The sequence below is a fragment of the Coregonus lavaretus genome, assembly GCF_964263955.1.
Source record: "Coregonus lavaretus genome assembly, contig: HAP1_SCAFFOLD_759, whole genome shotgun sequence".
Lineage (NCBI taxonomy): Eukaryota > Metazoa > Chordata > Actinopteri > Salmoniformes > Salmonidae > Coregonus > Coregonus lavaretus.
Window position 1 is genome coordinate 197837 of NW_028166726.1, and position 24301 is coordinate 222137.

The 24301-nt window shown below is 42.4% G+C and overlaps 1 protein-coding gene across 1 annotated transcript in view; it reads left to right on the forward strand.

Annotated features, from left to right (window-relative positions):
- LOC311114368 (cadherin-related family member 2-like) overlaps nucleotides 1–21234 on the forward strand; it is a 32940-nt gene extending 11706 nt beyond the window's left edge. Inside the window, exons 17-30 of the mRNA XM_084189626.1 lie at nucleotides 2916–2985; nucleotides 3274–3867; nucleotides 4128–4199; nucleotides 4350–4399; nucleotides 4695–4849; nucleotides 5039–5141; nucleotides 5238–5326; nucleotides 5568–5642; nucleotides 6072–6210; nucleotides 7794–7915; nucleotides 11955–12071; nucleotides 16684–16767; nucleotides 20033–20096; nucleotides 20183–21234. Of these exons, the coding sequence (XP_084045752.1) occupies nucleotides 2916–2985; nucleotides 3274–3867; nucleotides 4128–4199; nucleotides 4350–4399; nucleotides 4695–4849; nucleotides 5039–5141; nucleotides 5238–5326; nucleotides 5568–5642; nucleotides 6072–6210; nucleotides 7794–7915; nucleotides 11955–12071; nucleotides 16684–16767; nucleotides 20033–20096; nucleotides 20183–20332 (1884 nt within the window). The 3' untranslated portion in view covers nucleotides 20333–21234. The remainder of the gene's footprint in view (nucleotides 1–2915; nucleotides 2986–3273; nucleotides 3868–4127; nucleotides 4200–4349; nucleotides 4400–4694; nucleotides 4850–5038; nucleotides 5142–5237; nucleotides 5327–5567; nucleotides 5643–6071; nucleotides 6211–7793; nucleotides 7916–11954; nucleotides 12072–16683; nucleotides 16768–20032; nucleotides 20097–20182) is intronic.
- The last annotated feature ends 3067 nt before the right edge of the window (nucleotides 21235–24301 follow it).

Here is a 24301-nt window from a genome sequence, read left to right on the forward strand (position 1 = left end):
ATCCCCGAGCCGACTAGGTGAAAAATCTGTCGACGTGCCCTTGAGCAAGGCACTTAACCCTAATTGCTCTGGATAAGAGCGTCTGCTAAATGACTTTAAAATAAACAAAAATAAAAAACTCTCCGGGAAGAAGAAAGGCAGAGGTGTATGTTTCATGACTAACTACTCATTGTGTGATTGTGGTAACGTACAGGAAGTCAAGTCCTTTTGTTCACCCGACCTAGAATACCTCACAATCAAATGCCATCCGCATTCCCTCCCAAGAGAGCCGTGTATATTCCCCCTCAAGCCGATACCACAACGGCCCACAAGGAACTACACTTGGTTTGTGCAAACTGGAAACCACATATCCTGAGGCCGCATTTATTGTAGCAGGGGATTTTAACAAAGCAAATCTAAGGAAAACGATGCCGAAGTTCTGTCAATACATTGCCTGTAGTACTTCAGCTTCAAAAACTCTCTACCATTGTTACTCTCCCTTCCGGGATGGCTACAAGGCCCTCCCCCGCCCTCCCTTTGGCAAATCAGATCACGACTCCATTCTGCTCCTCTCTTCAAACAGGAAGTACACGTGCTAAGGTCTATTCATCGCCGGTCTGACCAATCGGAATCCATGCTTCAAGATTGTTTTGATCATGCGGACTGGGATATATTCCGGGTTGCCTCTGAGAATGACATTGATGTATATACTGATACGGTGACTGAGTTCATCAGGAAGTGTATAGGGGATGTTGTTCCCACTGTGACGATTAAATCCTACCCAAACCAAAAATGTGGATAGATGGCAGCATTCATTCAAAACTGAAAGCGCAAACCATCACATCTAACCACGGCAATGTGACTGGGAATATGGTTGAATACAAACAGTCCAGTTATGCCCTCCATAAGGCAGTCAAACAGGCAAAACGTCAGTACAGAGACAAAGTCGAGTCACAATTCAGCGGCGCAGACATGAGACGTATGTGGCAGGGACTCCAGACAATCACGGATTACAAAGGGAAACCCATCCATGAAATCAGCCAAGACCTCAGAAAGAAAATGGTAGACCTCCGCAAGTCTGGTTCATCCTTGGGAGCAATTTTCAAACACCTGAAGGTACCACGTTCATCTTTACAAACAATGGTACGCAAGTATAAACACCATGGGACCACGCATGGGTCCTCTGTAGCTCAGCTGGTAGAGCACAGTGCTTGTAACGCTAAGGTAGAGGGTTCAATCCCCGGGACCACCCATACACAAAAAAAAATATGTATGCACGCATGACTGTAAGTCGCTTTGGATAAAAGCGTCTGCTAAATGGCATATTATATTATTATTATTATACCGCTCAGGAAGGAGACGCGTTCTGTCTCTTAGAGATGAATGTACTTTGGTGCGAAAAGTGCAAATCAATCCCAGAACAACAGCAAAGGACCTTGTGAAGATGCTGGAGGAAACAGGTACAAAAGTAGCTATATCCACAGTAAAACGAGTCCTATATCGACATAACCTGAAAGGCCGCTCAGCAAGGAAGAAGCCACTGCTCCAAAACTGCCATAAAAAAGCCAGACTACGGTTTGCAACTGCACATGGGGACAACGATCGTACTTTTTGGAGAAATGTCCTTTGGTCTGATGAAACAAAAATAGAACTGTTTGGCCATAATGACTATCGTCATGTTTGGAGGAAAAAGGGGGGGGCTTGCAAGCCGAAGAACACCATCCCAACCGTGATGCACAGGGGTGGCAGCATCATGCTGTGGGGGTGCTTTGCTGCAGGAGGGACTGGTGCACTTCACAAAATAGATGGCATCATGAGGAAGGAAAATGATGTGGATATATTGAAGCAACATCTCAAGACATCAGTCAGGAAGTTAAAGCTTGGTCGCAAATGGGTCTTCAAAATGGACAATGACCTCAAGCATACTTCCAAGGTTGTGGCAAAATGGCTTAAGGACAACAAAGTCAAGGTATTGGAGTGGCCATCACAAAGCCCTGACCTCAATCCTATAGAACATTTGTGGGCAGAACTGAAAAAGTGTGTGCGATCAAGGAGGCCTACAAACCTGACTCAGTTACACCAGCTCTGTCAGGAGGAATGGCCCAAAATTCACCCAATTTATTGTGGGAAGCTTGTGGAAGGCTACACAAAACGTTTGACCCAAGTTAAACAATTTAAAGGCAATGCTACCAAATACTAATTGAGTGTATGTAAACTTCTGACCCACTGGGAATGTGATGAAAGAAATAAAAGCTGAAATAAATCATTCTCTCTACTATTATTCTGACATTTCACATTCTTAAAATAAAGTGGTGATCCTAACTGACCTAAGACAGGGAATGTTTACTAGGATTAAATGTCAGGAATTGTGAAAAACTGAGTTTAAATGTATTTGGCTAAGGTGTATGTAAACTTCCGACTTCAACTGTATATATATATATATATATACTGCATTTATACTCCGGTGTCCGATATTGCTCTTCCTAATATTATATATTTCTTAATTCCGCTCTTGTACTTTTAGATTTTTATTGTATTGTTTTGAATTGTTAGATATTACTGCAGGAGCTAGGAACTGTTGGAGCTAGGAACACAAGCATTTCACTACACCCACAATAACATCTGCTAAATATGTGTGTGCGACCAATAAAAGTTGATTAGGTTTTTTGATTTGATTTTGATTTAGAAGGCTAACTGATCCTAGATCAGCATTCTTAATCGGAGAAGCTTTATGCATATGGACCCAGACCTTGTATCTGTTTTTAGACTGGATAGACCTTTAGACAGATTGATTGGTGCAGTTTTTAATGTGTAAGTGTGTCTTCTAGAGGTGATCGGAAGTAAGAGGAAGGATTTCGTTCCTTGTATCTTTGTCAACCTCATGAACATGCTTTGTAAATTGTAAAGCTTCACTCACCTTCTACATTCCAACCTAGGACATCAACGACAACAAACCGAAGTTTAGAAAAACGTCTTACAAATTCTCAGTGGAGGAGGGGAAGAAAGGTAAGCATGTTTCTTTTTGTTGAAATCAGACATTTTGCCGCCATTACCCTGATTAAAAGTCCAGGGAGGATGTGGTTTAGTCCCCCTTCTCCTCAGAAAAACATTTATCATCGCCTCAAACAGCTTTCTCCCCAAAAAACATGCCTCTGACCAATTGCCATGCCGTCATTGTGAATAGGAATTTGTTCTATGCTTGGTTGATAATAAAGGTTTAATAATCTATCAAAACATCTAGCTAATCATGAATTCAAAAACCTAAGGCCGTCTCTTTCTGTCTGTCTCCAACAGCTGAATTCGTGGGCTCCGTCCAGGCAGTGGATTTAGACAAAACCATCGACCACAACCGCATCTCCTTCAGCATCGTCAGCGGAAGCTTCGGACAATTCATCATCCGAACCTTCAACGACCAACCCGACGGTTACATCGGTAACATCACGGTCGACCCGGACATCGAGCTAGACTACGAAAGCAGCGTCAATACCTTCAGTCTGAAAGTGGAGGCCATGGACCTGGGATCGATGAAGGACACCGTAACTGTGGAGGTGACTGTGTTGGATGTGAATGATGAGAGGCCCCAGTTCAAGCCCGTCGGCCCGCTGCTCGTAAAGGAGAACACCACTATCACTAAAGGCGTGGGAAAGTTCGAGGCGGTGGACCTGGACAGTACTCAATCTCTGGTCTACCAGCTGGTCTCCAGTAGGTGCCGCTGTAATGGCTCCCTGGGCCCCTGCTCAGAAGACTGGTTCAACCTGGAGCCCACAGGGGAGATCATGCTCAACAAGGACTTTGTGATCGACTATGAGATGTGTGACCAGGTTGAGCTGGAGGCCCAGGTGGTGGATGTGTTCACCCAGAAAGGGGAGAACAACAGCGCAACACCAGGTTGGTTCAACTGGGTTTGGTCAGATACTTCTGTTTTGGTCTAGGGCTGTAAAATTCCCAGGTTGAAAGATTCCCGGGAACAGGAGGGAATAAGCAGGAACTCCATGAATCCTGCAACTGAGATATCTGGAAAACCTGGGAATTTTGGGAAAGTTACCAGAAATGTGCAACCCTATTCTGTAACTATTACTATCGTTAATATCTACGTTTGTAACTTTAACATATTTCAATGTATTCTAACAATAAAAAATTCATTTCAGGGATTATTGTGATAAACATTGAAGACATCAATGACAACGCCCCTGCCTTCGACACAACAGAGTCCTTCTATGGTAAATATGTTTCTAAACATTCGGCACGTTGTATGGTAAATCTGAATATCCAAACATCGTATTTTTTATATGTGATAATTAATTTACTTTATGATATTAATCCATATAGCTACAGATTGACTTAACAGTGTTCTTACCCCACCTCTACAGTTGTGGTGTCAGAGAGTGCCTCTGTAGGCTCAGTAATCGCCAGTGTCACTGTGAGTATAACTGTGTAAAATGGACAACATCAGTTATTTTCTATTTGATAAGGTATAGCAAAACAATGGCGGGGCGGACATTTCCTTTGTTTTCGAATCTCACAATGTAGCTTAAAAGGTAGACTTAGCAATACGACGTCATTACACACAGTGGGACAGCTTCTTGCTGTGCAGAAATCAACAACAAGAAAATGTTAATCTAATATAAAGTGTAGCGTTTTAATACATTTAACTTGCCGTCTTGCTGTGATATGAGTTATTATGAATTCCAGTCTTCCTTTTTTCCCTTTGATAGGCCACAGACCGTGATTCCGGGAAAAATAGGCAAATGACATTTTCGATAACAACTGTACAATTCTGGGACGCCGTCAACAATAAAACGACCAACGTGGATAGAGTGTTACGAGTTGTCACCACACAGGAAGACGATAAATACGTCGGAAATATTCAGTGAGTATAAATGCTGTCCGGCAAGTCATATTTTAATTTTTGATTTCACTATAATTAATAGCCACTGTGCGACAAAAAGTAAACATTGTTTGTTAGGTTTTACGCTGTTAAATTGACACTATTGCAATGGATGCAGTAGACACATTGAAAATGACTTACAGAAAAATAACATGTCTTTCAACGTTGTAGGAACAATGAAGTGCTAAATATCGATGTAAAAGGAAAGTATCTGGTGACAGTTGGGGCAACTAACACTGAAGAACCGAAACTCTTCTCCGAAACCAAACTGGAGGTAGGTGTAAAACTTACTGTAATTCATCCATGTCTGCCTGCCTGCCTGTCTGTCTGTCTGTCTGAGTAACACTTTGTTTCACATTCCCCTTTCCAGATTTTCACAGTTGACAGGAGCTTAAAAGTGGAGCTTTTATTTTCAAGAACAGTGGAAGAAGTTAAAGCGGCCCAAAGTCAGATCGTACTGTAAGAGATCTTTTACTGCATATATTCACTATATTACAAAACGTAGCATAAAAATGTAGTAACGTAATAAACTACAGACATGTATTTATATTTATTCATTTATACGTTTAACCATTCATGTGGAAGTTCCTATAGGAAGACTTTCAGATTGAGATTATGTTGGCCATGGCTGTTTACAAGTGTTCTAACCACAGCGTGGGTAATAAATTAATTAATTAACTTCGTAAATGTTTCCTTGCAGGCTTCTCACAGCGGCAACACAGACGAAAGTGGAAGTGGTAAAGGTTAGGGCTGGCAAAGACAGTCTGGAAACCAGGTAAAAATATCACATGACTACCAGGGGGGGGCTGGGGTCAATTCCATTTCAATTCCAGTCAATTCCCGAAAGTAAACCAAAATTCAAATTCCAAATGTTCCTAATTGAAAAGCATTGCAGAGAATTAGAATTGGAATTTCAGTGTACTTCCTGAAAATTGACTGGAATTGAAATGTAATTGACCCCAGCCCTGACTGCTTACATACCAACATACTTCTTCTTCTTTCTGTTGATGAAGGCCTCCAGGTGGTGCTCCCATTGCTACAGTAAATGAATGGAGCACCGTTCACTTCGGCACCATTCTGTGTGTGTGTGTATGTGTGTGTGTGATCTGTAGATCCTTGTCACTGCTCAAGTAGTTAAGAAATACATAATTTTAAAAAATGTGGAAAATTAAGAAAGAAAAAAATATCCTTCATTCTTTTGCAGGGAGACTGTCAATACTGTGATGGAGGTGTACTTTGTGAATGCCAACGGAACGGCCCTCGACTCTGCCTCTGCAGAGACTATTCTGTCCAATAGTGATGAACGGTTCAAATTACAGATTGAATATGGCCTGAAAAATATAGTAAGTTTACTATAGGAAACTATTATTAAACTATTCCCTCATGCTTGGACATTACCATACACATACAATACACATCTATTTCAATAAACAAATGTCACTTTTAATTTATTGGATTTAGAATCTCAAGTAGTCTCCCGAACTCACTGAATTGAATTTGAATTGTCTCCAACCCGGCCTTGGACATGCTAATGTCACACCCTGGCTCTGGGACTCTATATGCCATGGACATGCTAATGTCACACCCTGGCTCTGGGACTCTATATGCCATGGACATGCTAATGTCACACCCTGGCTCTGGGACTCTATATGCCATGGACATGCTAATGTCACACCCTGGCTCTGGGACTCTATATGCCTTGGACATGCTAATGTCACACCCTGGCTCTGGGACTCTATATGCCTTGGACATGCTAATGTCACACCCTGGCTCTGGGACTCTATATGCCATGGACATGCTAATGTCACACCCTGGCTCTGGGACTCTATATGCCATGGACATGCTAATGTCACACCCTGGCTCTGGGACTCTATATGCCTTGGACATGCTAATGTCACACCCTGGCTCTGGGACTCTATATGCCTTGGACATGCTAAATAATATTCCTCTTGGACTGTGTCCAAAATGACACCCTATTCCTGATGTTGTACACTATTTTTGACCAGGGCTCTGGTGAAAAGTAGTGCACTACATAGGGAATTGGATTCCTATAGGGCAGGGTTCCCCCCCCCCCCCCATGTTTTCTGAGCAACATAAAACATTTTTGGGTGCATTTTCATTGTTAGACATTTTAAATAAATTGTTAAAACACCAGGAAATCCGCTCCAAGTGATTTTTAATTGGGGGAAATCTGTTCCCAAGTATTTCCACACATAATAGAGACACGTGATCATATACAAATATAAGAAAGGTTTGAAATGATTAATGTTTTAGTCAAACATTATATCTGTTTGGGCTTCTTGCGGTCAATTTGCAGTCTACAAATGATTTGTAATTATGTTCCTTGTCCCCTCGACCATCTGCTCAAGAACAAATCGGCCCGCACCTGAATCTAGTTGATGATCCCTGCTATAGGGACTTCCACATGAATGGTTAAATTTATACATGAATACATTTTTAAAAAATGTCTGTAGTTTATTATGTTATGCTATTTTTATGCTATATTTGTAATAAATAATAATAATATAATATGCCATTTAGCAGACGCTTTTATCCAAAGCGACTTACAGTCATGTGTGCATACATTTTTACGTATGGGTGGTCCCGGGGATCGAACCCACTACCCTGGCGTTACAAGCGCCATGCTCTACCAATTGAGCTACAGAGGACCACCTATGCAGTAAAGATCTCTTACAGTACGATCTGACTTTGGGCCACTATAGGAATGTTCCCCTGAGCTAGGGTTGCAAAATTCTGGTAACTTTCCTTAAAATGTCCAGGTTTTCCAGAAATCCTTATTGGAAGATTCCCGGAATCAGGAGGCAATAAGCAAGAATTCTGGAATCCTCCTACAATGATTTCTGGAAAACCAGGGAATTTGGGGAAAGTTACCGTAACCTACTCTGAACTCTGTGTGGTGTTGCAGGGGGGGACTGTGGTGACAGAGAAGAAGGTGGATCCAGTACTGTTCGTTCTGTTGGGGCTGGTGGCGGGCCTCATCATCGTCCTGGCTGTCATGACAACATCTCTCGTCTGCACCCGCAGGAGGTAAGCTGAGTCCTGGGCACGTATGTATCAAACATCTCAAGAGTGCTTATCTAGGATTAGTTTAGTCCTTTAGATTATAATGATATGGACTGGGGGGACCTTATCCTAGATCAGCATTCTGACATGTTTGATACTTAACGATTCACTAAATCAAATACAATTTTATTTTTCACATGCGCCGAATACAACAGTGAAATGCTTACTTAACCAACAGTGCAGATTTTATTTTAAGTAAGTCAAAAAATATGAAACAATAAAAAGTAGCACAGGAAAATAACGATAATGAGGCTATATACAGGAAGTACCAGGTAGTAATGAGGCTATATACAGGAAGTACCAGGTAGTAATGAGGCTATATACAGGGGGTACCAGGTAGTAATGAGGCTATATACAGGAAGTACCAGGTAGTAATGAGGCTATATACAGGGGGTACCAGGTAGTAATGAGGCTATATACAGGAAGTACCAGGTAGTAATGAGGCTATATACAGGAAGTACCAGGTAGTAATGAGGCTATATACAGGGGGTACCAGGTAGTAATGAGGCTATATACAGGGGGTACCAGGTAGTAATGAGGCTATATACAGGGGGTACCAGGTAGTAATGAGGTTATATACAGGGGGTACCAGGTAGTAATGAGGCTATAATAGAAAGAGGAGTGGGAGGCCCAGGTGCACAACTGAGCAAGAGGACAAATACATTAGAGTGTCTAGTTTGAGAAACAGGCGCCTCACAGGTCCTCAACTGGCAGCTTCATTAAATAGTACCCGCAAAACACCAGTCTCAAGGTCAACAGTGAAGTGGAGACTCCGGGATGCTGACCTTCTAGGCAGAGTTGCAAAGAAGAAGCCATATCTCAGACTGGGCAATAATAAGAAAAGATTAAGATGGGCAGTCTGAGATATGGCATTTTCTTTGCAACTCTGCCTAGAAGGTCAGCATCCCGGAGTCGCCTCTTCACTGTTGACGTTGAGACTGGTGTTTTGGGGGTACTATTTAATGAAGCTGCCAGTTGAGGACCTGTGAGGCGCCTGTTTCTCAAACTAATAGCCTTTATTTCTCAGAATAAGAATAGACTGACGAGTTTCAGAAGAAAGTTTGTTTCTGGCCTCACAGGTCCTCAACTGGCAGCTTCATTAAATAGTACCCCCAAAACACCAGTCTCAACGTCAACAGTGAAGAGGCGACTCCGGGATGCTGACCTTCTAGGCAGAGTTTCTGGCCATTTTGAGCATGTGACATTCTGGTAGAAATTAGGTAAAACGGATGTAAGTTTTCATTAAAGTCCCCGGCCACTAGGAGGGCCACACCTGGATGAGCAGTTTCCTGTTTGCTTATGGCCTTATACAGCTCGTTGAGTGCGGTCTTAGTGCCAGCATCGGTTAGTGGTGGTCAATAGACAGCTACGTAAAATATAGATGAAAACTCTCTTGGTAAATAGTGTGGTCTACAGCTTATCATGAGGTACTCTACCTCAGGCGAGCAAAACCTAGAGACTTCCTTAATATTAGAGATTGCGCACCAGCTGTTCTTGACAAATAGACACAGACCACCACCCCTCGTCTTACCGGAGGTAGCTGTTCTGTCCTGCCGATGCACGGAAAACCCAGCCAACTGTATATTATCCATGTCCTCGTTCAGCCACGACTCGGTGAAACATAATATATTACAGTTTTTAATGTCCCGTTGGTAGGATAGTCTCGAAAGGAGCTCATCCAGTTTATTCTCCGGTGATTGTACGTTCGCCAGTAGGACGGATGTTAAAGGCGGATTATCCACTCACTGACGAATTCTCACCAAGCACCCGGATCTGCTCCACCTGTATCTGCGTCTCCACTTCATGCGAATGACAGGGATTTGGGCCCGGTCCGGTAGGAGCTGTAAATCTTTCACCTCCAATTCGTTAAATAAAACATATTTGTCCAGTCTGAGGTGAGTAATCGCTGTTCTGATGTCCAGAAGCTCTTTTCGGTCATAAGAGACGGTGGCAGAAAACATTATGTACAAAAAAAGTTACAAACAAAAAAAAAAACACACAGAGCAGCACGATTGGTTAAAAGCCCGTAAAACGGCCATCCCCTCATCCTCTCCATTATGGTCCGAAGAAGAAATCTGAGAAGTTCTTAAGAAATTCGGAGCGATTACAATTTATGATCAATCTTCTTCAGAACACTATCAAAAGCAGCTCAAGGCATTGTGCTTCATGTGGTCCTCTGTAGCTCAGTTGGTAGAGCCCGGCTCTTGCAATGCCAGGATATTAGGTTCAATTCCCAGGACCACCCATATGTAAAAAATGTATGCACGCATGACTGCTTTGGATAATAGTGTCTGCTAGATTGCATATATTATTATATACACAGAACAAAAATATAAATGCAACGTGCAACAATTTCAAAGATTTTACTGCGTTAAAGTTCTCATAAGGAAATCAGTCAATTGAAATAAATTCATTAGGCAATCATCAATGGATTTTACATGACTGGGAATACAGATACAGTTGAAGTCGGAAGTTTACATACACTTAGGTTGGAGTCATTAAAACTTGTTTTTCAACCACTTGTTTTTCAACCAAACTAAAGTTTTGGCAAGTCGGTTAGGACATCTACTTTGTACATGACACAAGTCATTTTTCCAACAATTGTTTACAGACAGATTATTTCACTTATAATTCACTGTATCACAATTCCAGTGGGTCAGAAGTTTACATACACTAAGTTGACTGTGCCTTTAAACAGCTTGGAAAATTCCAGAAAATGATGTAATGGCTTTAGAAGCTTCTGATAGGCTAATTGACATCATTTGAGTCAATTGGAGGTGTACCTGTGGATATATTTCAAGGCCTACCTTCAAACTAAGTGCCTTTTTGCTTGACATCATGGGAAAATCAAAAGAAATCAGCCAAGACCTCAGAAAAACAATTGCAGACCTCCACAAGTGTGGTTCATCCTTGGGCGCAATTACCAAACGCCTGAAGGTACCACGTTCATCTGTACAAACAATAGTACGCAAGTATAAACACCATGGGACCACGCAGCCGTCACACCGCTCAGGAAGGAGACGCGTTCTGTCTCCTAGAGATGAACGTACTTTGGTGCGAAAAGTGCAAATCAATCCCAGAACAACAGCAAAGGACCTTGTGAAGATGCTGGAGGAAACAGGTACAAAAATATCTATATCCACAGTAAAACGAGTCCTATATCGACATAACCTGAATGGCCGCTCAGCAAGGAAGAAGCCACTGCTCCAAAACCGCCATAAAAAAGCCAGACTACGGTTTGCAACTGCACATGGGGGCAAAGATCGTACTTTTTTGAGAAATTCCCTCTGGTCTGATGAAACAAAAATATAACTGTTTGGCCATAATGACCATTGTTATGTTTGGAGGAAAAAGGGGTCGCTTGCAAGCCGAAGAACACCATTTCAACCGTGAAGCACGGGGGTGGCAGCATCATGCTGTGGGGGTGCTTTGCTGCAGGAGGGACTGGTGCACTTCACAAAATAGATGGCATCATGAGGAAGGAAAATTAGGTGGATATATTGAAGCAACATCTCAAGACATCAGTCAGGAAGTTAAAGTTTGGTCGCAAATGGGTCTTCCAAATGGACAATGACCCAAAGCATACTTCCAACGTTGTGGCAAAATGGCTTAAGGACAACAAAGTCAAGGTATTGGAGTGGCCATCACAAAGCCCTGACCTCAATCCTATAGAAAATGTGTGGGCAGAACTGAAAAAGCGTGTGCGAGCAAGGAGGCCTACAAACCTGACTCAGTTACACAAGCTCTGTCAGGAGGAATGGGCCAAAATGTAACCAACTTATTTTGGGAAGCTTGTGGAAGGCTACCGGTTAGTTAGTATGGGTAACTATTATGGGTTAGTTAGTGTGGGTTAGTTAGTATGGGTAACTAATATAGGTTAGTTAGTATGGGTAACTAGTATAGGTTAGTTAGTATGGGTAACTAGTATGGGTTAGTTAGTATGGGTAACTAGTATGGGTTAGTAAGCATGGGTAACTAACCAATGGATGGTAACATTTTACAGCTACAGAACGAAGCTGAAGGCAGCTAAAGCCATGAACTCAGCAGCCAAGGTGGTGACTGGTGGAGATCAGAAGAGTGGGCCTGTCGTGCCTGGAACCAACAAGTACACCATGGAGGGGTGAGTCCTGTCCTCCACACATAGACTGCATCCCAAATGGCACCCTATTCCTTACATAGTGCACTAGTTTTGACCCGAGACCCATAGGGTGCATCCAATAATTACACAATAGCACACAATGCAGTCGGAAAGTAAACAGACCCCTTGACTTTTTCCCACATTTTGTTACGTTACAGCCTTATTCTAAAATTGATAAAATAGTTTTTTCCCCCCTCATCAATCTATACACAATACCCCATAATCACAAAGCAAAAACAGGTTTTTAGAAATGTTTGCAAAACTGAAATATCACATTTACATAAGTATTCAGACCCTTTACTCAGTACGTTGTTGAAGCACCTAAATAAAACATTTTCCTCATCGATCTGCACACAATACCCCATAATGACAAAGCAAAAACAGTTTTTTAAATGTATTAAAAATAACAAATGAAATACCTTAGTTACAGAACCTTTGGCTTTGAGACTCGAAATTGAGCTCAGGTTCGTCCTGTTTCCATTAATCATCCTTGAGATGTTTCTACAACTTGATTGGAGTCCACCTGTGGTAAATTCAATTGATTGGACATGATTTGGAAAGGCACACACCTGTCTATATAAGGTCCCACAGATGACAGTGCATGTCAGAGCAAAAACCAAGCCATGAGGTCGAAGGAATTATCCGTAGAGCTCAGAGACAGGATTGTGTCGAGGCACAGATCTGGGGAAGGGTACCAAAAACAAAATTGTGCATCATTGAAGGTCCCCAAGAACAAAGTGGCCTCCATCATTATTAAATGGAAGAAGTTTGGAACCACCAAGACTATTCCTAGAGCTGGCCGCCCGGCCAAACTGAGCAATCGGGGGAGAAGGGCCTTGGTCAGGGAGGTGACCAAGAACCCAATGGTCACTCTGACAGAGCTCCAGAGTTCCTCTGTGGAGATCGGAGAACATTCCAGAAAGATAACCATCTCTGCAGCACTCCACCAATCAGGCCTTTGTGGTAGAGTGGCCAGACGGAAGCCACTCCTCAGTAAAAGGCACATGACAGCCCACTTGGATTTTGCCAAAAGGCATCTAAAGGACTCAGACCATGAGAAACAAGATTCTCTGGTCTGATGAAACCAAGATTTGGCCTGAATGCCAATCGTCACGTCTGGAGGAAACCTGGCACCATCCCTACGGTGAAGCATGGTGGTGGCAGCATCATGCTGTGGGGATGTTTTTCAGCGGCAGGGACTGGGAGACTAGTCAGGATCGGGGGAAAGATGAACGGAGCAAAGTACAGAGAGATCCTTGATGAAAACCTGCTCCAGAGTGCTCAGGACCTCAGACTGGGGCGAAGGTTCACCTTCCAACAGGACAACGACCGTAAGCACACAGCCAAGACAACGCAGGAGTGGCATCGGGACAAGTCTCTGAATGTCCTTGAGTGGCCCAGCCAGAGCCCGGACTTGAATCCGATCGAACATCTCTGGAGAGACCTGAAAATAGCTGTGCAGCGACGCTCCCCATCCAACTTCACAGAGCTTGAGAGGATCTGCAGAGAAGAATGGGAGAAACTCCCCAAATACAGGTGTGCCAAGAAGACTCAAAGCTGTAATCGCTGCCAAAGGTGCTTCAACAACGTACTGAGTAAACGGTCTGAATACTTATGTAAATGTAATATTTCCGTTTTTCATTTTTTTATAAATTTGGTGAAATTGATAGAAATCTGTTTTTGCTTTGTCATTATGGGGTATTGTATGTAGATTGATAATGGGGAAAAAACAATTTAATCCATTTTAGAATAAGGCTGTAACGTAACAAAATTTGGAAAAGGTCAAGGGGTCTGAATACTTTCTGAAGGCACTGTATTTTAATTGTAACACAAATGTAATTTAACATGTAAAAAAATGCATTCCACCCTGTCTTTGCTTTCACAAAAACCTGAAAAGCTAGTTGGGAGTGCATTTTTAGTGCATGTTTAGTTTTTAGTACATAGCACATTTCAAATGTATTGAAAACCAGGTTATCAAGTCATTTCACATGTTAGAATTGCCAATGTATTAGGGAAGTAGGGTAGCCTCACAGTGTTGTCTCTGACCCTGGGTGTGTGTCTAGGGGTAACAGTGTTGCCTCTGACCCTGGGTGTGTGTCTAGGGGTAACAGTGTTGTCTCTGACCCTGGGTGTGTGTCTAGGGGTAACAGTGTTGTCTCTGACCCTGGGTGTGTGTCTAGGGGTAACAGTGTTGTCTCTGACCCTGGGTGTGTGTCTAGGGGTAACAGTGTTGCCTCTGACCCTGGGTGTGTGTCTAGGGGTAACAGTGTTGTCTCTGACCCTGGGTGTGTGTCTAGGAGTAACAGTGTTGTCTCTGACCCTGGGTGTGTGTCTAGGGGTAACAGTGTTGTCTCTGACCCTGGGTGTGTGTCTAGGGGTAACAGTGTTGCCTCTGACCCTGGGTGTGTGTCTAGGGGTAACAGTGTTGTCTCTGACCCTGGGTGTGTGTCTAGGGGTAACAGTGTTGCCTCTGACCCTGGGTGTGTGTTTAGGGGTAACAGTGTTGTCTCTGACCCTGGGTGTGTGTCTAGGGGTAACAGTGTTGTCTCTGACCCTGGGTGTGTGTCTAGGGGTAACAGTGTTGTCTCTGACCCTGGGTGTGTGTCTAGGGGTAACAGTGTTGTCTCTGACCCTGGGTGTGTGTCTAGGGGTAACAGTGTTGTCTCTGACCCTGGGTGTGTGTCTAGGGGTAACAGTGTTGTCTCTGACCCTGGGTGTGTGTCTAGGGGTAACGGTGTTGTCCCTGGGTGTGTGTCTAGGGGTAACAGTGTTGTCTCTGACCCTGGGTGTGTGTCTAGGGCTAACAAATCAAATCAAATCAAATTTTATTGGTCACATGCGCCGAATACAACAGGTGCAGACATTACAGTGAAATGCTTACTTACAGCCCTTAACCAACAGTGCATTTATTTTAAACAAAAAAAGTAAGAATAAAACAACAACAAAAAAAGTGTTGAGAAAATAAGAGCAGAAGTAAAAATAAAGTGACAGTAGGGAGGCTATATATACAGTAAAATAAAGTGACAGTAGGGAGGCTATATATACAGGGGGGTACCGTTGCAGAGTCAATGTGCGGGGGCACCGGCTAGTTGAGGTAGTTGAGGTAATATGTACATGTGGGTAGAGTTAAAGTGACTATGCATAAATACTTAACAGAGTAGCAGCAGCGTAAAAAGGATGGGGTGGGGGGGCAGTGCAAATAGTCCGGGTAGCCATGATTAGCTGTTCAGGAGTCTTATGGCTTGGGGGTAGAAGCTGTTGAGAAGTCTTTTGGACCTAGACTTGGCACTCCGGTACCGCTTGCCGTGCGGTAGCAGAGAGAACAGTCTATGACTAGGGTGGCTGGAGTCTTTGACAATTTTGAGGGCCTTCCTCTGACACCGCCTGGTATAGAGGTCCTGGATGGCAGGGAGCTTTGCCCCAGTGATGTACTGGGCCGTACGCACTACCCTCTGCAGTGCCTTGCGGTCAGAGGCCAAGCAGTTGCCATACCAGGCGGTGATGCAACCAGTCAGGATGCTCTCGATGGTGCAGCTGTAGAATTTTTTGAGGATCTGAGGACCCATGCCAAATCTTTTTAGTCTCCTGAGGGGGAATAGGCTTTGTCGTGCCCTCTTCACGACTGTCTTGGTGTGTTTGGACCATGATAGTTCGTTGGTGATGTGGACACCAAGGAACTTGAAGCTCTCAACCTGTTCCACTACAGCCCCGTCGATGAGAATGGGGGCGTGCTCAGTCCTCTTTTTTTTCCTGTAGTCCACAATCATCTCCTTTGTCTTGGTCACGTTGAGGGAGAGGTTGTTGTCCTGGCACCACACGGCCAGATCTCTGACCTCCTCCCTATAGGCTGTCTCATCGTTGTCGGTGATCAGGCCTACCACTGTTGTGTCGTCGGCAAACTTAATGATGGTGTTGGAGTCGTGCCTGGCCATGCAGTCATGGGTGAACAGAGAGTACAGGAGGGGACTGAGCACGCACCCCTGAGGGGCCCCCGTGTTGAGGATCAGTGTGGCAGATGTGTTGTTACCTACCCTTACCACCTGGGGGCGGCCCGTCAGGAAGTCCAGGATCCAGTTGCAGAGGGAGGTGTTTAGTCCCAGGATCCTTAGCTTAGTGATGAGCTTAGAGGGCACTATGGTGTTGAATGCTGAGCTGTAGTCAATGAATAGCATTCTCACGTAGGTGTTCCTCTTGTCCAGGTGGGAAAGGGCAGTGTGGAGTGCGATAGAGATTGCATCATCTGTGGATCTGTTGGGGCGGTATGCAAATTGGAGTGGGTCTAGGGTTTCTGGGATTATGCTGTTGATGTGAGCCATGACCAGTCTTTCAAAGCACTTCATGGCTACAGACGTCAGTGCTACGGGTCGGTAGTCATTTAGGCAGGTTATCTTAGAGTTCTTGGGCACGGGGACAGTGTTGTCTCTGACCCTGGGTGTGTGGCTAGGGGTAACAGTGTTGTCTCTGACCCTGGGTGTGTGTCTAGGGGTAACGGTGTTGTCCCTGGGTGTGTGTCTAGGGGTAACAGTGTTGTCTCTGACCCTGGGTGTGTGTCTAGGGCTAACAGTGTTGTCTCTGACCCTTGGTTTTTGTTTAGGGCTAACCCTGTGCTCAACCTGAACATCGACACAGCCACAGACCTGGGCTTCGACGAGGAAGGATCTAACGCAGACAGAGTCAGGTAGAAACCACATGATGATGATGGTAATATGGGTCTAGTAGTGATGCTCACGGCCATTACATTTGATTTGATTTTAACACTACAGTACAGAGCCATGTGAACACTACACTACTCTACACTATACTACACTACACTACACTACACTACTCTACAATACACTACACTACACTACTCTACACTACACTACAGAGCCATGTGAACACTACACTACACTACACTACTCTACACTACACTACTCTACTCTACACTACACTACACTACTCTACTCTACACTACACTACACTACTCTACACTACACTACACTACTCTACTCTACACTACACTACACTACACTACACTACTCTACACTACACTACACTACTCTACACTACACTACAGAGCCATGTGAACACTACACTACACTACACTACTCTACACTACACTACTCTACTCTACACTACACTACACTACACTACTCTACTCTACACTGCTCTACTCTACACTACTCTACTCTACACTACACTACACTACACTACTCTACACTACACTACACTACACTACACTACACTACTCTACACTACACTACTCTACACTACACTACTCTACTCTACACTACTCCACACTACACTACACTACACTACTCTACACTACTCTACACTACACTACACTACACTACCCTACACTACTCTACACTACTCTACACTACACTACTCTACACTACACTACACTACACTACTCTACACTACTCTACACTACACTACTCTACACTACACTACACTACACTACTCTACACTACTCTACACTACACTACACTACCCTACACTACTCTACACTACTCTACACTACACTACTCTACACTACACTACACTACTCTACACTACACTACACTACACTACCCTACACTACTCTACTCTACACTACACTACTCTACACTACACTACTCTACACTACACTACACTACTCTACACTACACTACACTACACTACTCTACACTACACTACACTACTCTACACTACACTACTCTACACTACACTACACTACTCTACACTACACTACTCTACACTACACTACACTACTCTACACTACTCTACACTACACTACACTACTCTACACTACTCTACACTACACTACACTACACTACTCTACTCTACACTACACTACTCTACACTACCCTACACTACACTACCCTACACTACACTACACTACTCTACACTACTCTACACTACACTACTCTACACTACTCTACACTACACTACACTACTCTACTCTACACTACTCTACACTACACTACTCTACTCTACACTACTCTACACTACACTACACTACACTACTCTACACTACACTACTCTACACTACTCTACACTACACTACACTACTCTACACTACTCTACACTACTCTACTCTACACTACACTACACTACCCTACACTACTCTACACTACTCTACACTACACTACTCTACACTACTCTACACTACACTACTCTACACTACACTACTCTACACTACACTACTCTACACTACTCTACACTACACTACTCTACACTACACTACACTACACTACTCTACACTACACTACACTACACTACTCTACTCTACTCTACTCTACACTACACTACTCTACACTACACTACACTACACTACTCTACACTACACTACACTACACTACTCTACACTACACTACCCTACACTACTCTACACTACTCTACACTACACTACTCTACACTACACTACACTACACTACTCTACACTACTCTCCTCTACACTACTCTACACTACTCTACACTACTCTACACTACACTACACTACTCTACACTACACTACACTACACTACACTACACTACACTACTCTACTCTACTCTACACTACAATACTCTACTCTACACTACACTACTCTACACTACACTACACTACTCTACACTACACTACTCTACACTACACTACACTACTCTACACTACACTACACTACTCTACACTACACTACACTACACTACACTACTCTACACTACACTACACTACCCTACCCTACACTACTCTACACTACACTACACTACACTCCACTACACTACACTACACTACACTACACTACTCTACACTACAATACTCTACTCTACACTACACTACTCTACACTACACTACACTACACTACTCTACACTACTCTACACTACACTACTCTACACTACACTACACTACTCTACTCTACACTACACTACACTACTCTACACTACACTACACTACACTACACTACACTACACTACTCTACTCTACTCTACTCTACACTACACTACTCTACACTACACTACTCTACTCTACTCTACACTACACTACACTACACTACTCTACACTACACTACACTACACTACTCTACACTACACTACTCTACACTACACTACCCTACACTACACTACACTACACTACACTACACTACTCTACTCTACTCTACTCTACTCTACTCTACTCTACTCTACACTACTCTACACTACACTACTCTACACTACACTACACTACTCTACACTACACTACTCTACTCTACTCTACACTACACTACACTACACTACACTACTCTACTCTACTCTACTCTACTCTACTCTACTCTACACTACACTACACTACACTACACTACACTACTCTACTCTACTCTACTGTACTCTACACTACACTACACTACACTACTCTACACTACACTACTCTACACTACACTACACTACACTACACTACACTACACTACTCTACACTACACTACACTACTCTACACTACTCTACACTACTCTACACTACTCTACCCTACCCTACCCTACCCTACCCTACACTACACTACTCTACACTACTCTACCCTACCCTACACTACTCTACACTACTCTACACTACACTACACTACTCTACACTACCCTACCCTACACTACACTACACTACTCTACACTACACTACACTACACTACACTACTTTACCCTACCCTACCCTACACTACTCTACCCTACTCTACACTACTCTACACTACACTACACTACTCTACACTACACTACACTACACTACAGAGCCATGTGTAGATGTGGGTGTCATCTGAGACACAGACATATCCACGTGTATTTACGCATCACCATTAAATCCAGCACTTTCCTATCACGCAACCAAGACAGTGTTACAACATGTCTATACTGGTAATGTTCTTTGATCGTTGTCCTCCATTGGACAGTATTGAGTTATTACTGTTAACATTAATGAAGATGTCGTCGTCATGGCCTCCCTTGTATATGACTCTAATTTAGTGCATTTCTTTTTAAATTCAAGCCTCAATTCCTTGGACTACAACATGGACATGGTCATGTCTGACAAGGATACAATGCCCATGATGGTAACGTTATAGTTATTATTATTATTATTATTACTATGTTATTACCATTATTCTGGATGGTCATGCCTGTCTCCTCCCCTGTGTAGATGATCCAGGAGGAGGATGAGGAGTGGGGAGCAGATAACGCCTACAGCGAGCCTCTAGGTGAAGCCTTGGCCCAGCGCGGCAGGAAGAAAGACAACGACAGCCCTAGTTTCTCCTTCGCCAGCCCTTCACTCAGCACCACAGACCTGTGAGTGGCCGCCATCTTGGGTCAGTTTCACTGAGCTGTGACGGCCATTTTGGGTCAGTATCACTGATCTTTTTGGGGGGGCAGTACCGCTGAGCTGTGACGGCCATCTTGGGATCTAAGACACTGAACGCGGGTCCTGGAAAAGGATGATGACGAACTCTGTGATAGATAGACAATCTGGCTTTTGAGATTAAATCAAGCTCAATCAAATATTTTGTTTGTGTTGATCCACTCGTTTTTATGTTACTATTTGATTAAATTGAGGGAATATTTCCATACGTAACCATTTTATCACAACACATAGTACAGTGATCTTAAATCGTCCGGCTTGCTATTGGCTGCTACGGTAAATCACAAGCTAGCCAGCTTTTCGCCAAGAGTGCCAATGTCCTCATGAATCCATTGTTTTTAGCTGAACAACATCAACCTAAAGGGACAGTGAAAAACATGACACTTTGGGATAAAAAGCAAAAATAAAATGTTTTCGTTGCGAATCACTTTATTATTATTTTTTCGGAATATGTAAAGATTTGATTGATATTTTGAATACATTATGCTTTGTGATGTCATGTTTTTTTATTTTAATTTCATTCCGTGTTTTCCGTTCTAATGAAACTAAGCATTTGTATCTGGATTCCTGTGTTTTTTTTTTTGTACGACCCTTCAAGTGTAGGAACTTCAAGCAGTAACTTCTAAACACGTCTCTATATTCCTACTCAACATGTAATTGGTGCCTGGTGTTTGTGAGTTTAAGTGAGGGTGTAAGTGGGGTTGCGTGAGAGCTGAGGCTAACCCTAAAGCGATACAGGTGTGGAGGAGTGTGTTGAATTGATCATTTCAGATATTCGGATCAGATGTATTAAAATGAAGGCAAGTGTAATCATCTAATAAAATGGGTTTTTCTTCAAATATGCATTCTTGAAACAATGGTATTGTCCCATGTAGCTCAGTTAATAGAGCATGGCGCTTGCAACGCCAGGGTTGTGGGTTCGATTCCCACGGGGGGCCATGAAAAAAAAAAAAAAATGTATGCACTCACTAACTGTAAGTCGCTCTGGATAAGAGCGTCTGCTAAATGACTAAAATGTAAATATTAACGTCTATGGTTCTTAAAGGGATAGTGCAAGATTCTGGCAATTAAGCCCTTTTTTACTTACCCAGAGTCAGATGAACTCGTGGACACCATTTTTATGTCTTTGTGTGCAGTTTGAAGGAGGTTGAGGTTATTGTCGTGAGCCATTGCTAACCAGAACAGTTAGCATGCTAACTAGAATCTCACACTATTCCTTTAAGGGATGAATTACCATTAACTTAAACAAATGAAAAGGTACATAGTCTCACATCACAATCGACAAGATAACTATCACAAAATGTGATTATCAATGTAGCTGGCAATGCATACATTTAGCTGTAGGAATTAATACTTTTGAAAATTACTTTGATTGTACAATTGCCATTGAACATATTTTTCAAAAAGTAACATTTGCACAATAACACAAATAAATAATACAATAAACAACATAACAACCATCATTCAGGGTCTCTATAAAGAAAACAGGTTAAAGACAACATGCAAAAAAAAGTCTACCCATACATTTTTCAAAACCAAAGAAGAAAGTTTTTTTTTTAATCTTGAAAAGAAGTGACATGTTGTCATGTTTCCATGACGAAGTTCCTCTTGCAGCTGCCAGATTTAACAAACGTGAAAAAAGTGAGAGAGAAATAGCGAGCGGTGTATTAGATTTTTTATTTTTAACTGCATTACAAAAAATGGCTATGGTAATGTTGTTAGTCTCATTATTAGAATAATGTAGTCAGTCCTGTGGCTGTGATAATGTTGTTAGTCTCATTATCGAGATAATTTTGTTTGTCCTCTGTGATAACATTGTTAACTTGCCTTGCAGCCCTAAGATTGAAGTTGGCCCAAAGTCCTTAAATTTAGAGATAATGTAGTTAACCTACAGTCCTTAATGTAGGTAGTCTGCTGTCCATTGACTGAGAGAATTAGCCTGAGGTAGTTAGACTGAAGTCCAATAGTCAAACAGGCTGGTAAAGTTAGCCTGTATGGCTGCTAACAGAGTACAGGTATGACTGAAGTCTTTTGGTCATGTGGTAGTCATAAAATAATCCCAGTTAGCAGATCTGGTTCCTTGGAAGTTGTGGGAACGTATGTTTTTGGTTTCACATTGGTTGTGGGAACGAAGCGATATGTTTCCTGACCGGTAAAACTGAAAGTCTTATAAATGTTCTGAGAATAGAAGTGAAAATGTAGCCTGTTCTGGGAACATTTCTTTTTAGGTTTCCTTTAAAGTTTTCCTCTGAGGTTTTATTAACGATCTGAAAGGGAAATTATAGGTTATTTGGAGGTTTTTGAATAACTTCCTTAAAACGTTCACTGAATGTTTCAATAAACTTTTAACAACACTGCTAGCTTATTTTGGGTTAACTATTTTGAACGACAAGCACAAATAGAAATTCATTTCCTTAGGCATTAATCATGCAAATACATTTCTTTTTTATTGTGGCACGGCGTCGGTGAGATTTCAACCTATAATCTTCGGTTCTCTATCCATAGAATTAGTCCACTGCGCCTCCAGGATGGCCATGTTTTTTTTACGCATGCGAAGCTGTTCACTTTAGTGGGCGTGGCCAACACACCTGAACACGCTTAGAGGATAGAGAGAGTTTTGTTGATGCTGAGAACTGAACGTTACTGAAGTTTTTTCTTGTGGTTTTTATGAAAAGTTTTCTTAAAGGGAAATTGCAAAATTGTTCAACTTCATATTCATCATCTTCAGCACCACCCCAAAATGGCACTTTTCTATGTTTTGTATTAAAAAAGATTGAGAAAGATAAGCGTTTCCAATGACATCAATCAATTAGTAGACAATTAGTAGGCAATTAGTAGGCAATGGCTACTCACAATTGGTCAAAACAACACGATGCACACCGATGATGTCATTGGAAACACTTATCTTCCTCTATCTGTTTTACTACAGAACATAGAAACACGCCATTTTCACATATGTTGATGTTGGAGTGGTGGTGGAGATGATTAATATGAATTAGAAAAATGGTGTAGTTTCCCCTTTAACGTTCTGAGAACGGAATGTATGTTTTTCAATAACATCCTTAGAACATTCTCAGAACGTTACTAAAGCTTTCTTGTGTTTTTTTTTCATGGAAAGTTTTCTTAATGTTCTCGGAAACAATTTTGAGAACATGACTTTAAATAGAACCACGAGGAAAAACTGTAGAAAACGTTATGCTGATGTACTGAAATTCCCACAAAATAACATTGTTTCTTAACGTTCTCTGAACTAGTTGAGAAAATTCCCAATGTCAAACCAGTTGGAGACTGTTCCAAGAACATTACCAAAATTGAAATGAAACGTTACCATGTTTTAACTTTTAGGAAACGTTCTGTTAAAAAGTAACTGAAACACCAAGAAAATTACGTATTTTGGTCCAGTTTTTTTTTATGTGCTGAGAATGTTCCAAAGCCAAGCAACTATCCTGCACCATTCCCAGAACGTTGTGGGAAGGTTGTGCGCAAAAAATAACTACAGGACGACCACACTCTCGCCAAGCTCTAAGAAAATAGGGGTTCTCAGAACGTTACGCGCTAGCTGGGATGTAGTTAGACTGAAGTCCTGTAGTCAAACAGGCTGTTAAAGTCAGCCTGTATGGCTGCTAACAGAGTATAGGCATGTCTGAACTATTTTGGCTGAGATAATGCATTAAAGTTGCAGTCCAGTGGCTTGGGAGGTGGTGTAAAGATACATGCAACAGGATACTGCAGTCCAGTGGCCGAGGGAGCAGAGTATAGGGTGTGGAGATGATGTACTGTGGGAAATGTAGTAAGTCAAGGAAGGGGTATGGCGATAATATAGAAAGGATTACATTTATTTATATCGTCAACTTCACACAACGACCAACCGAAACATGACTTCCACTTTTAACCCAACCCCTC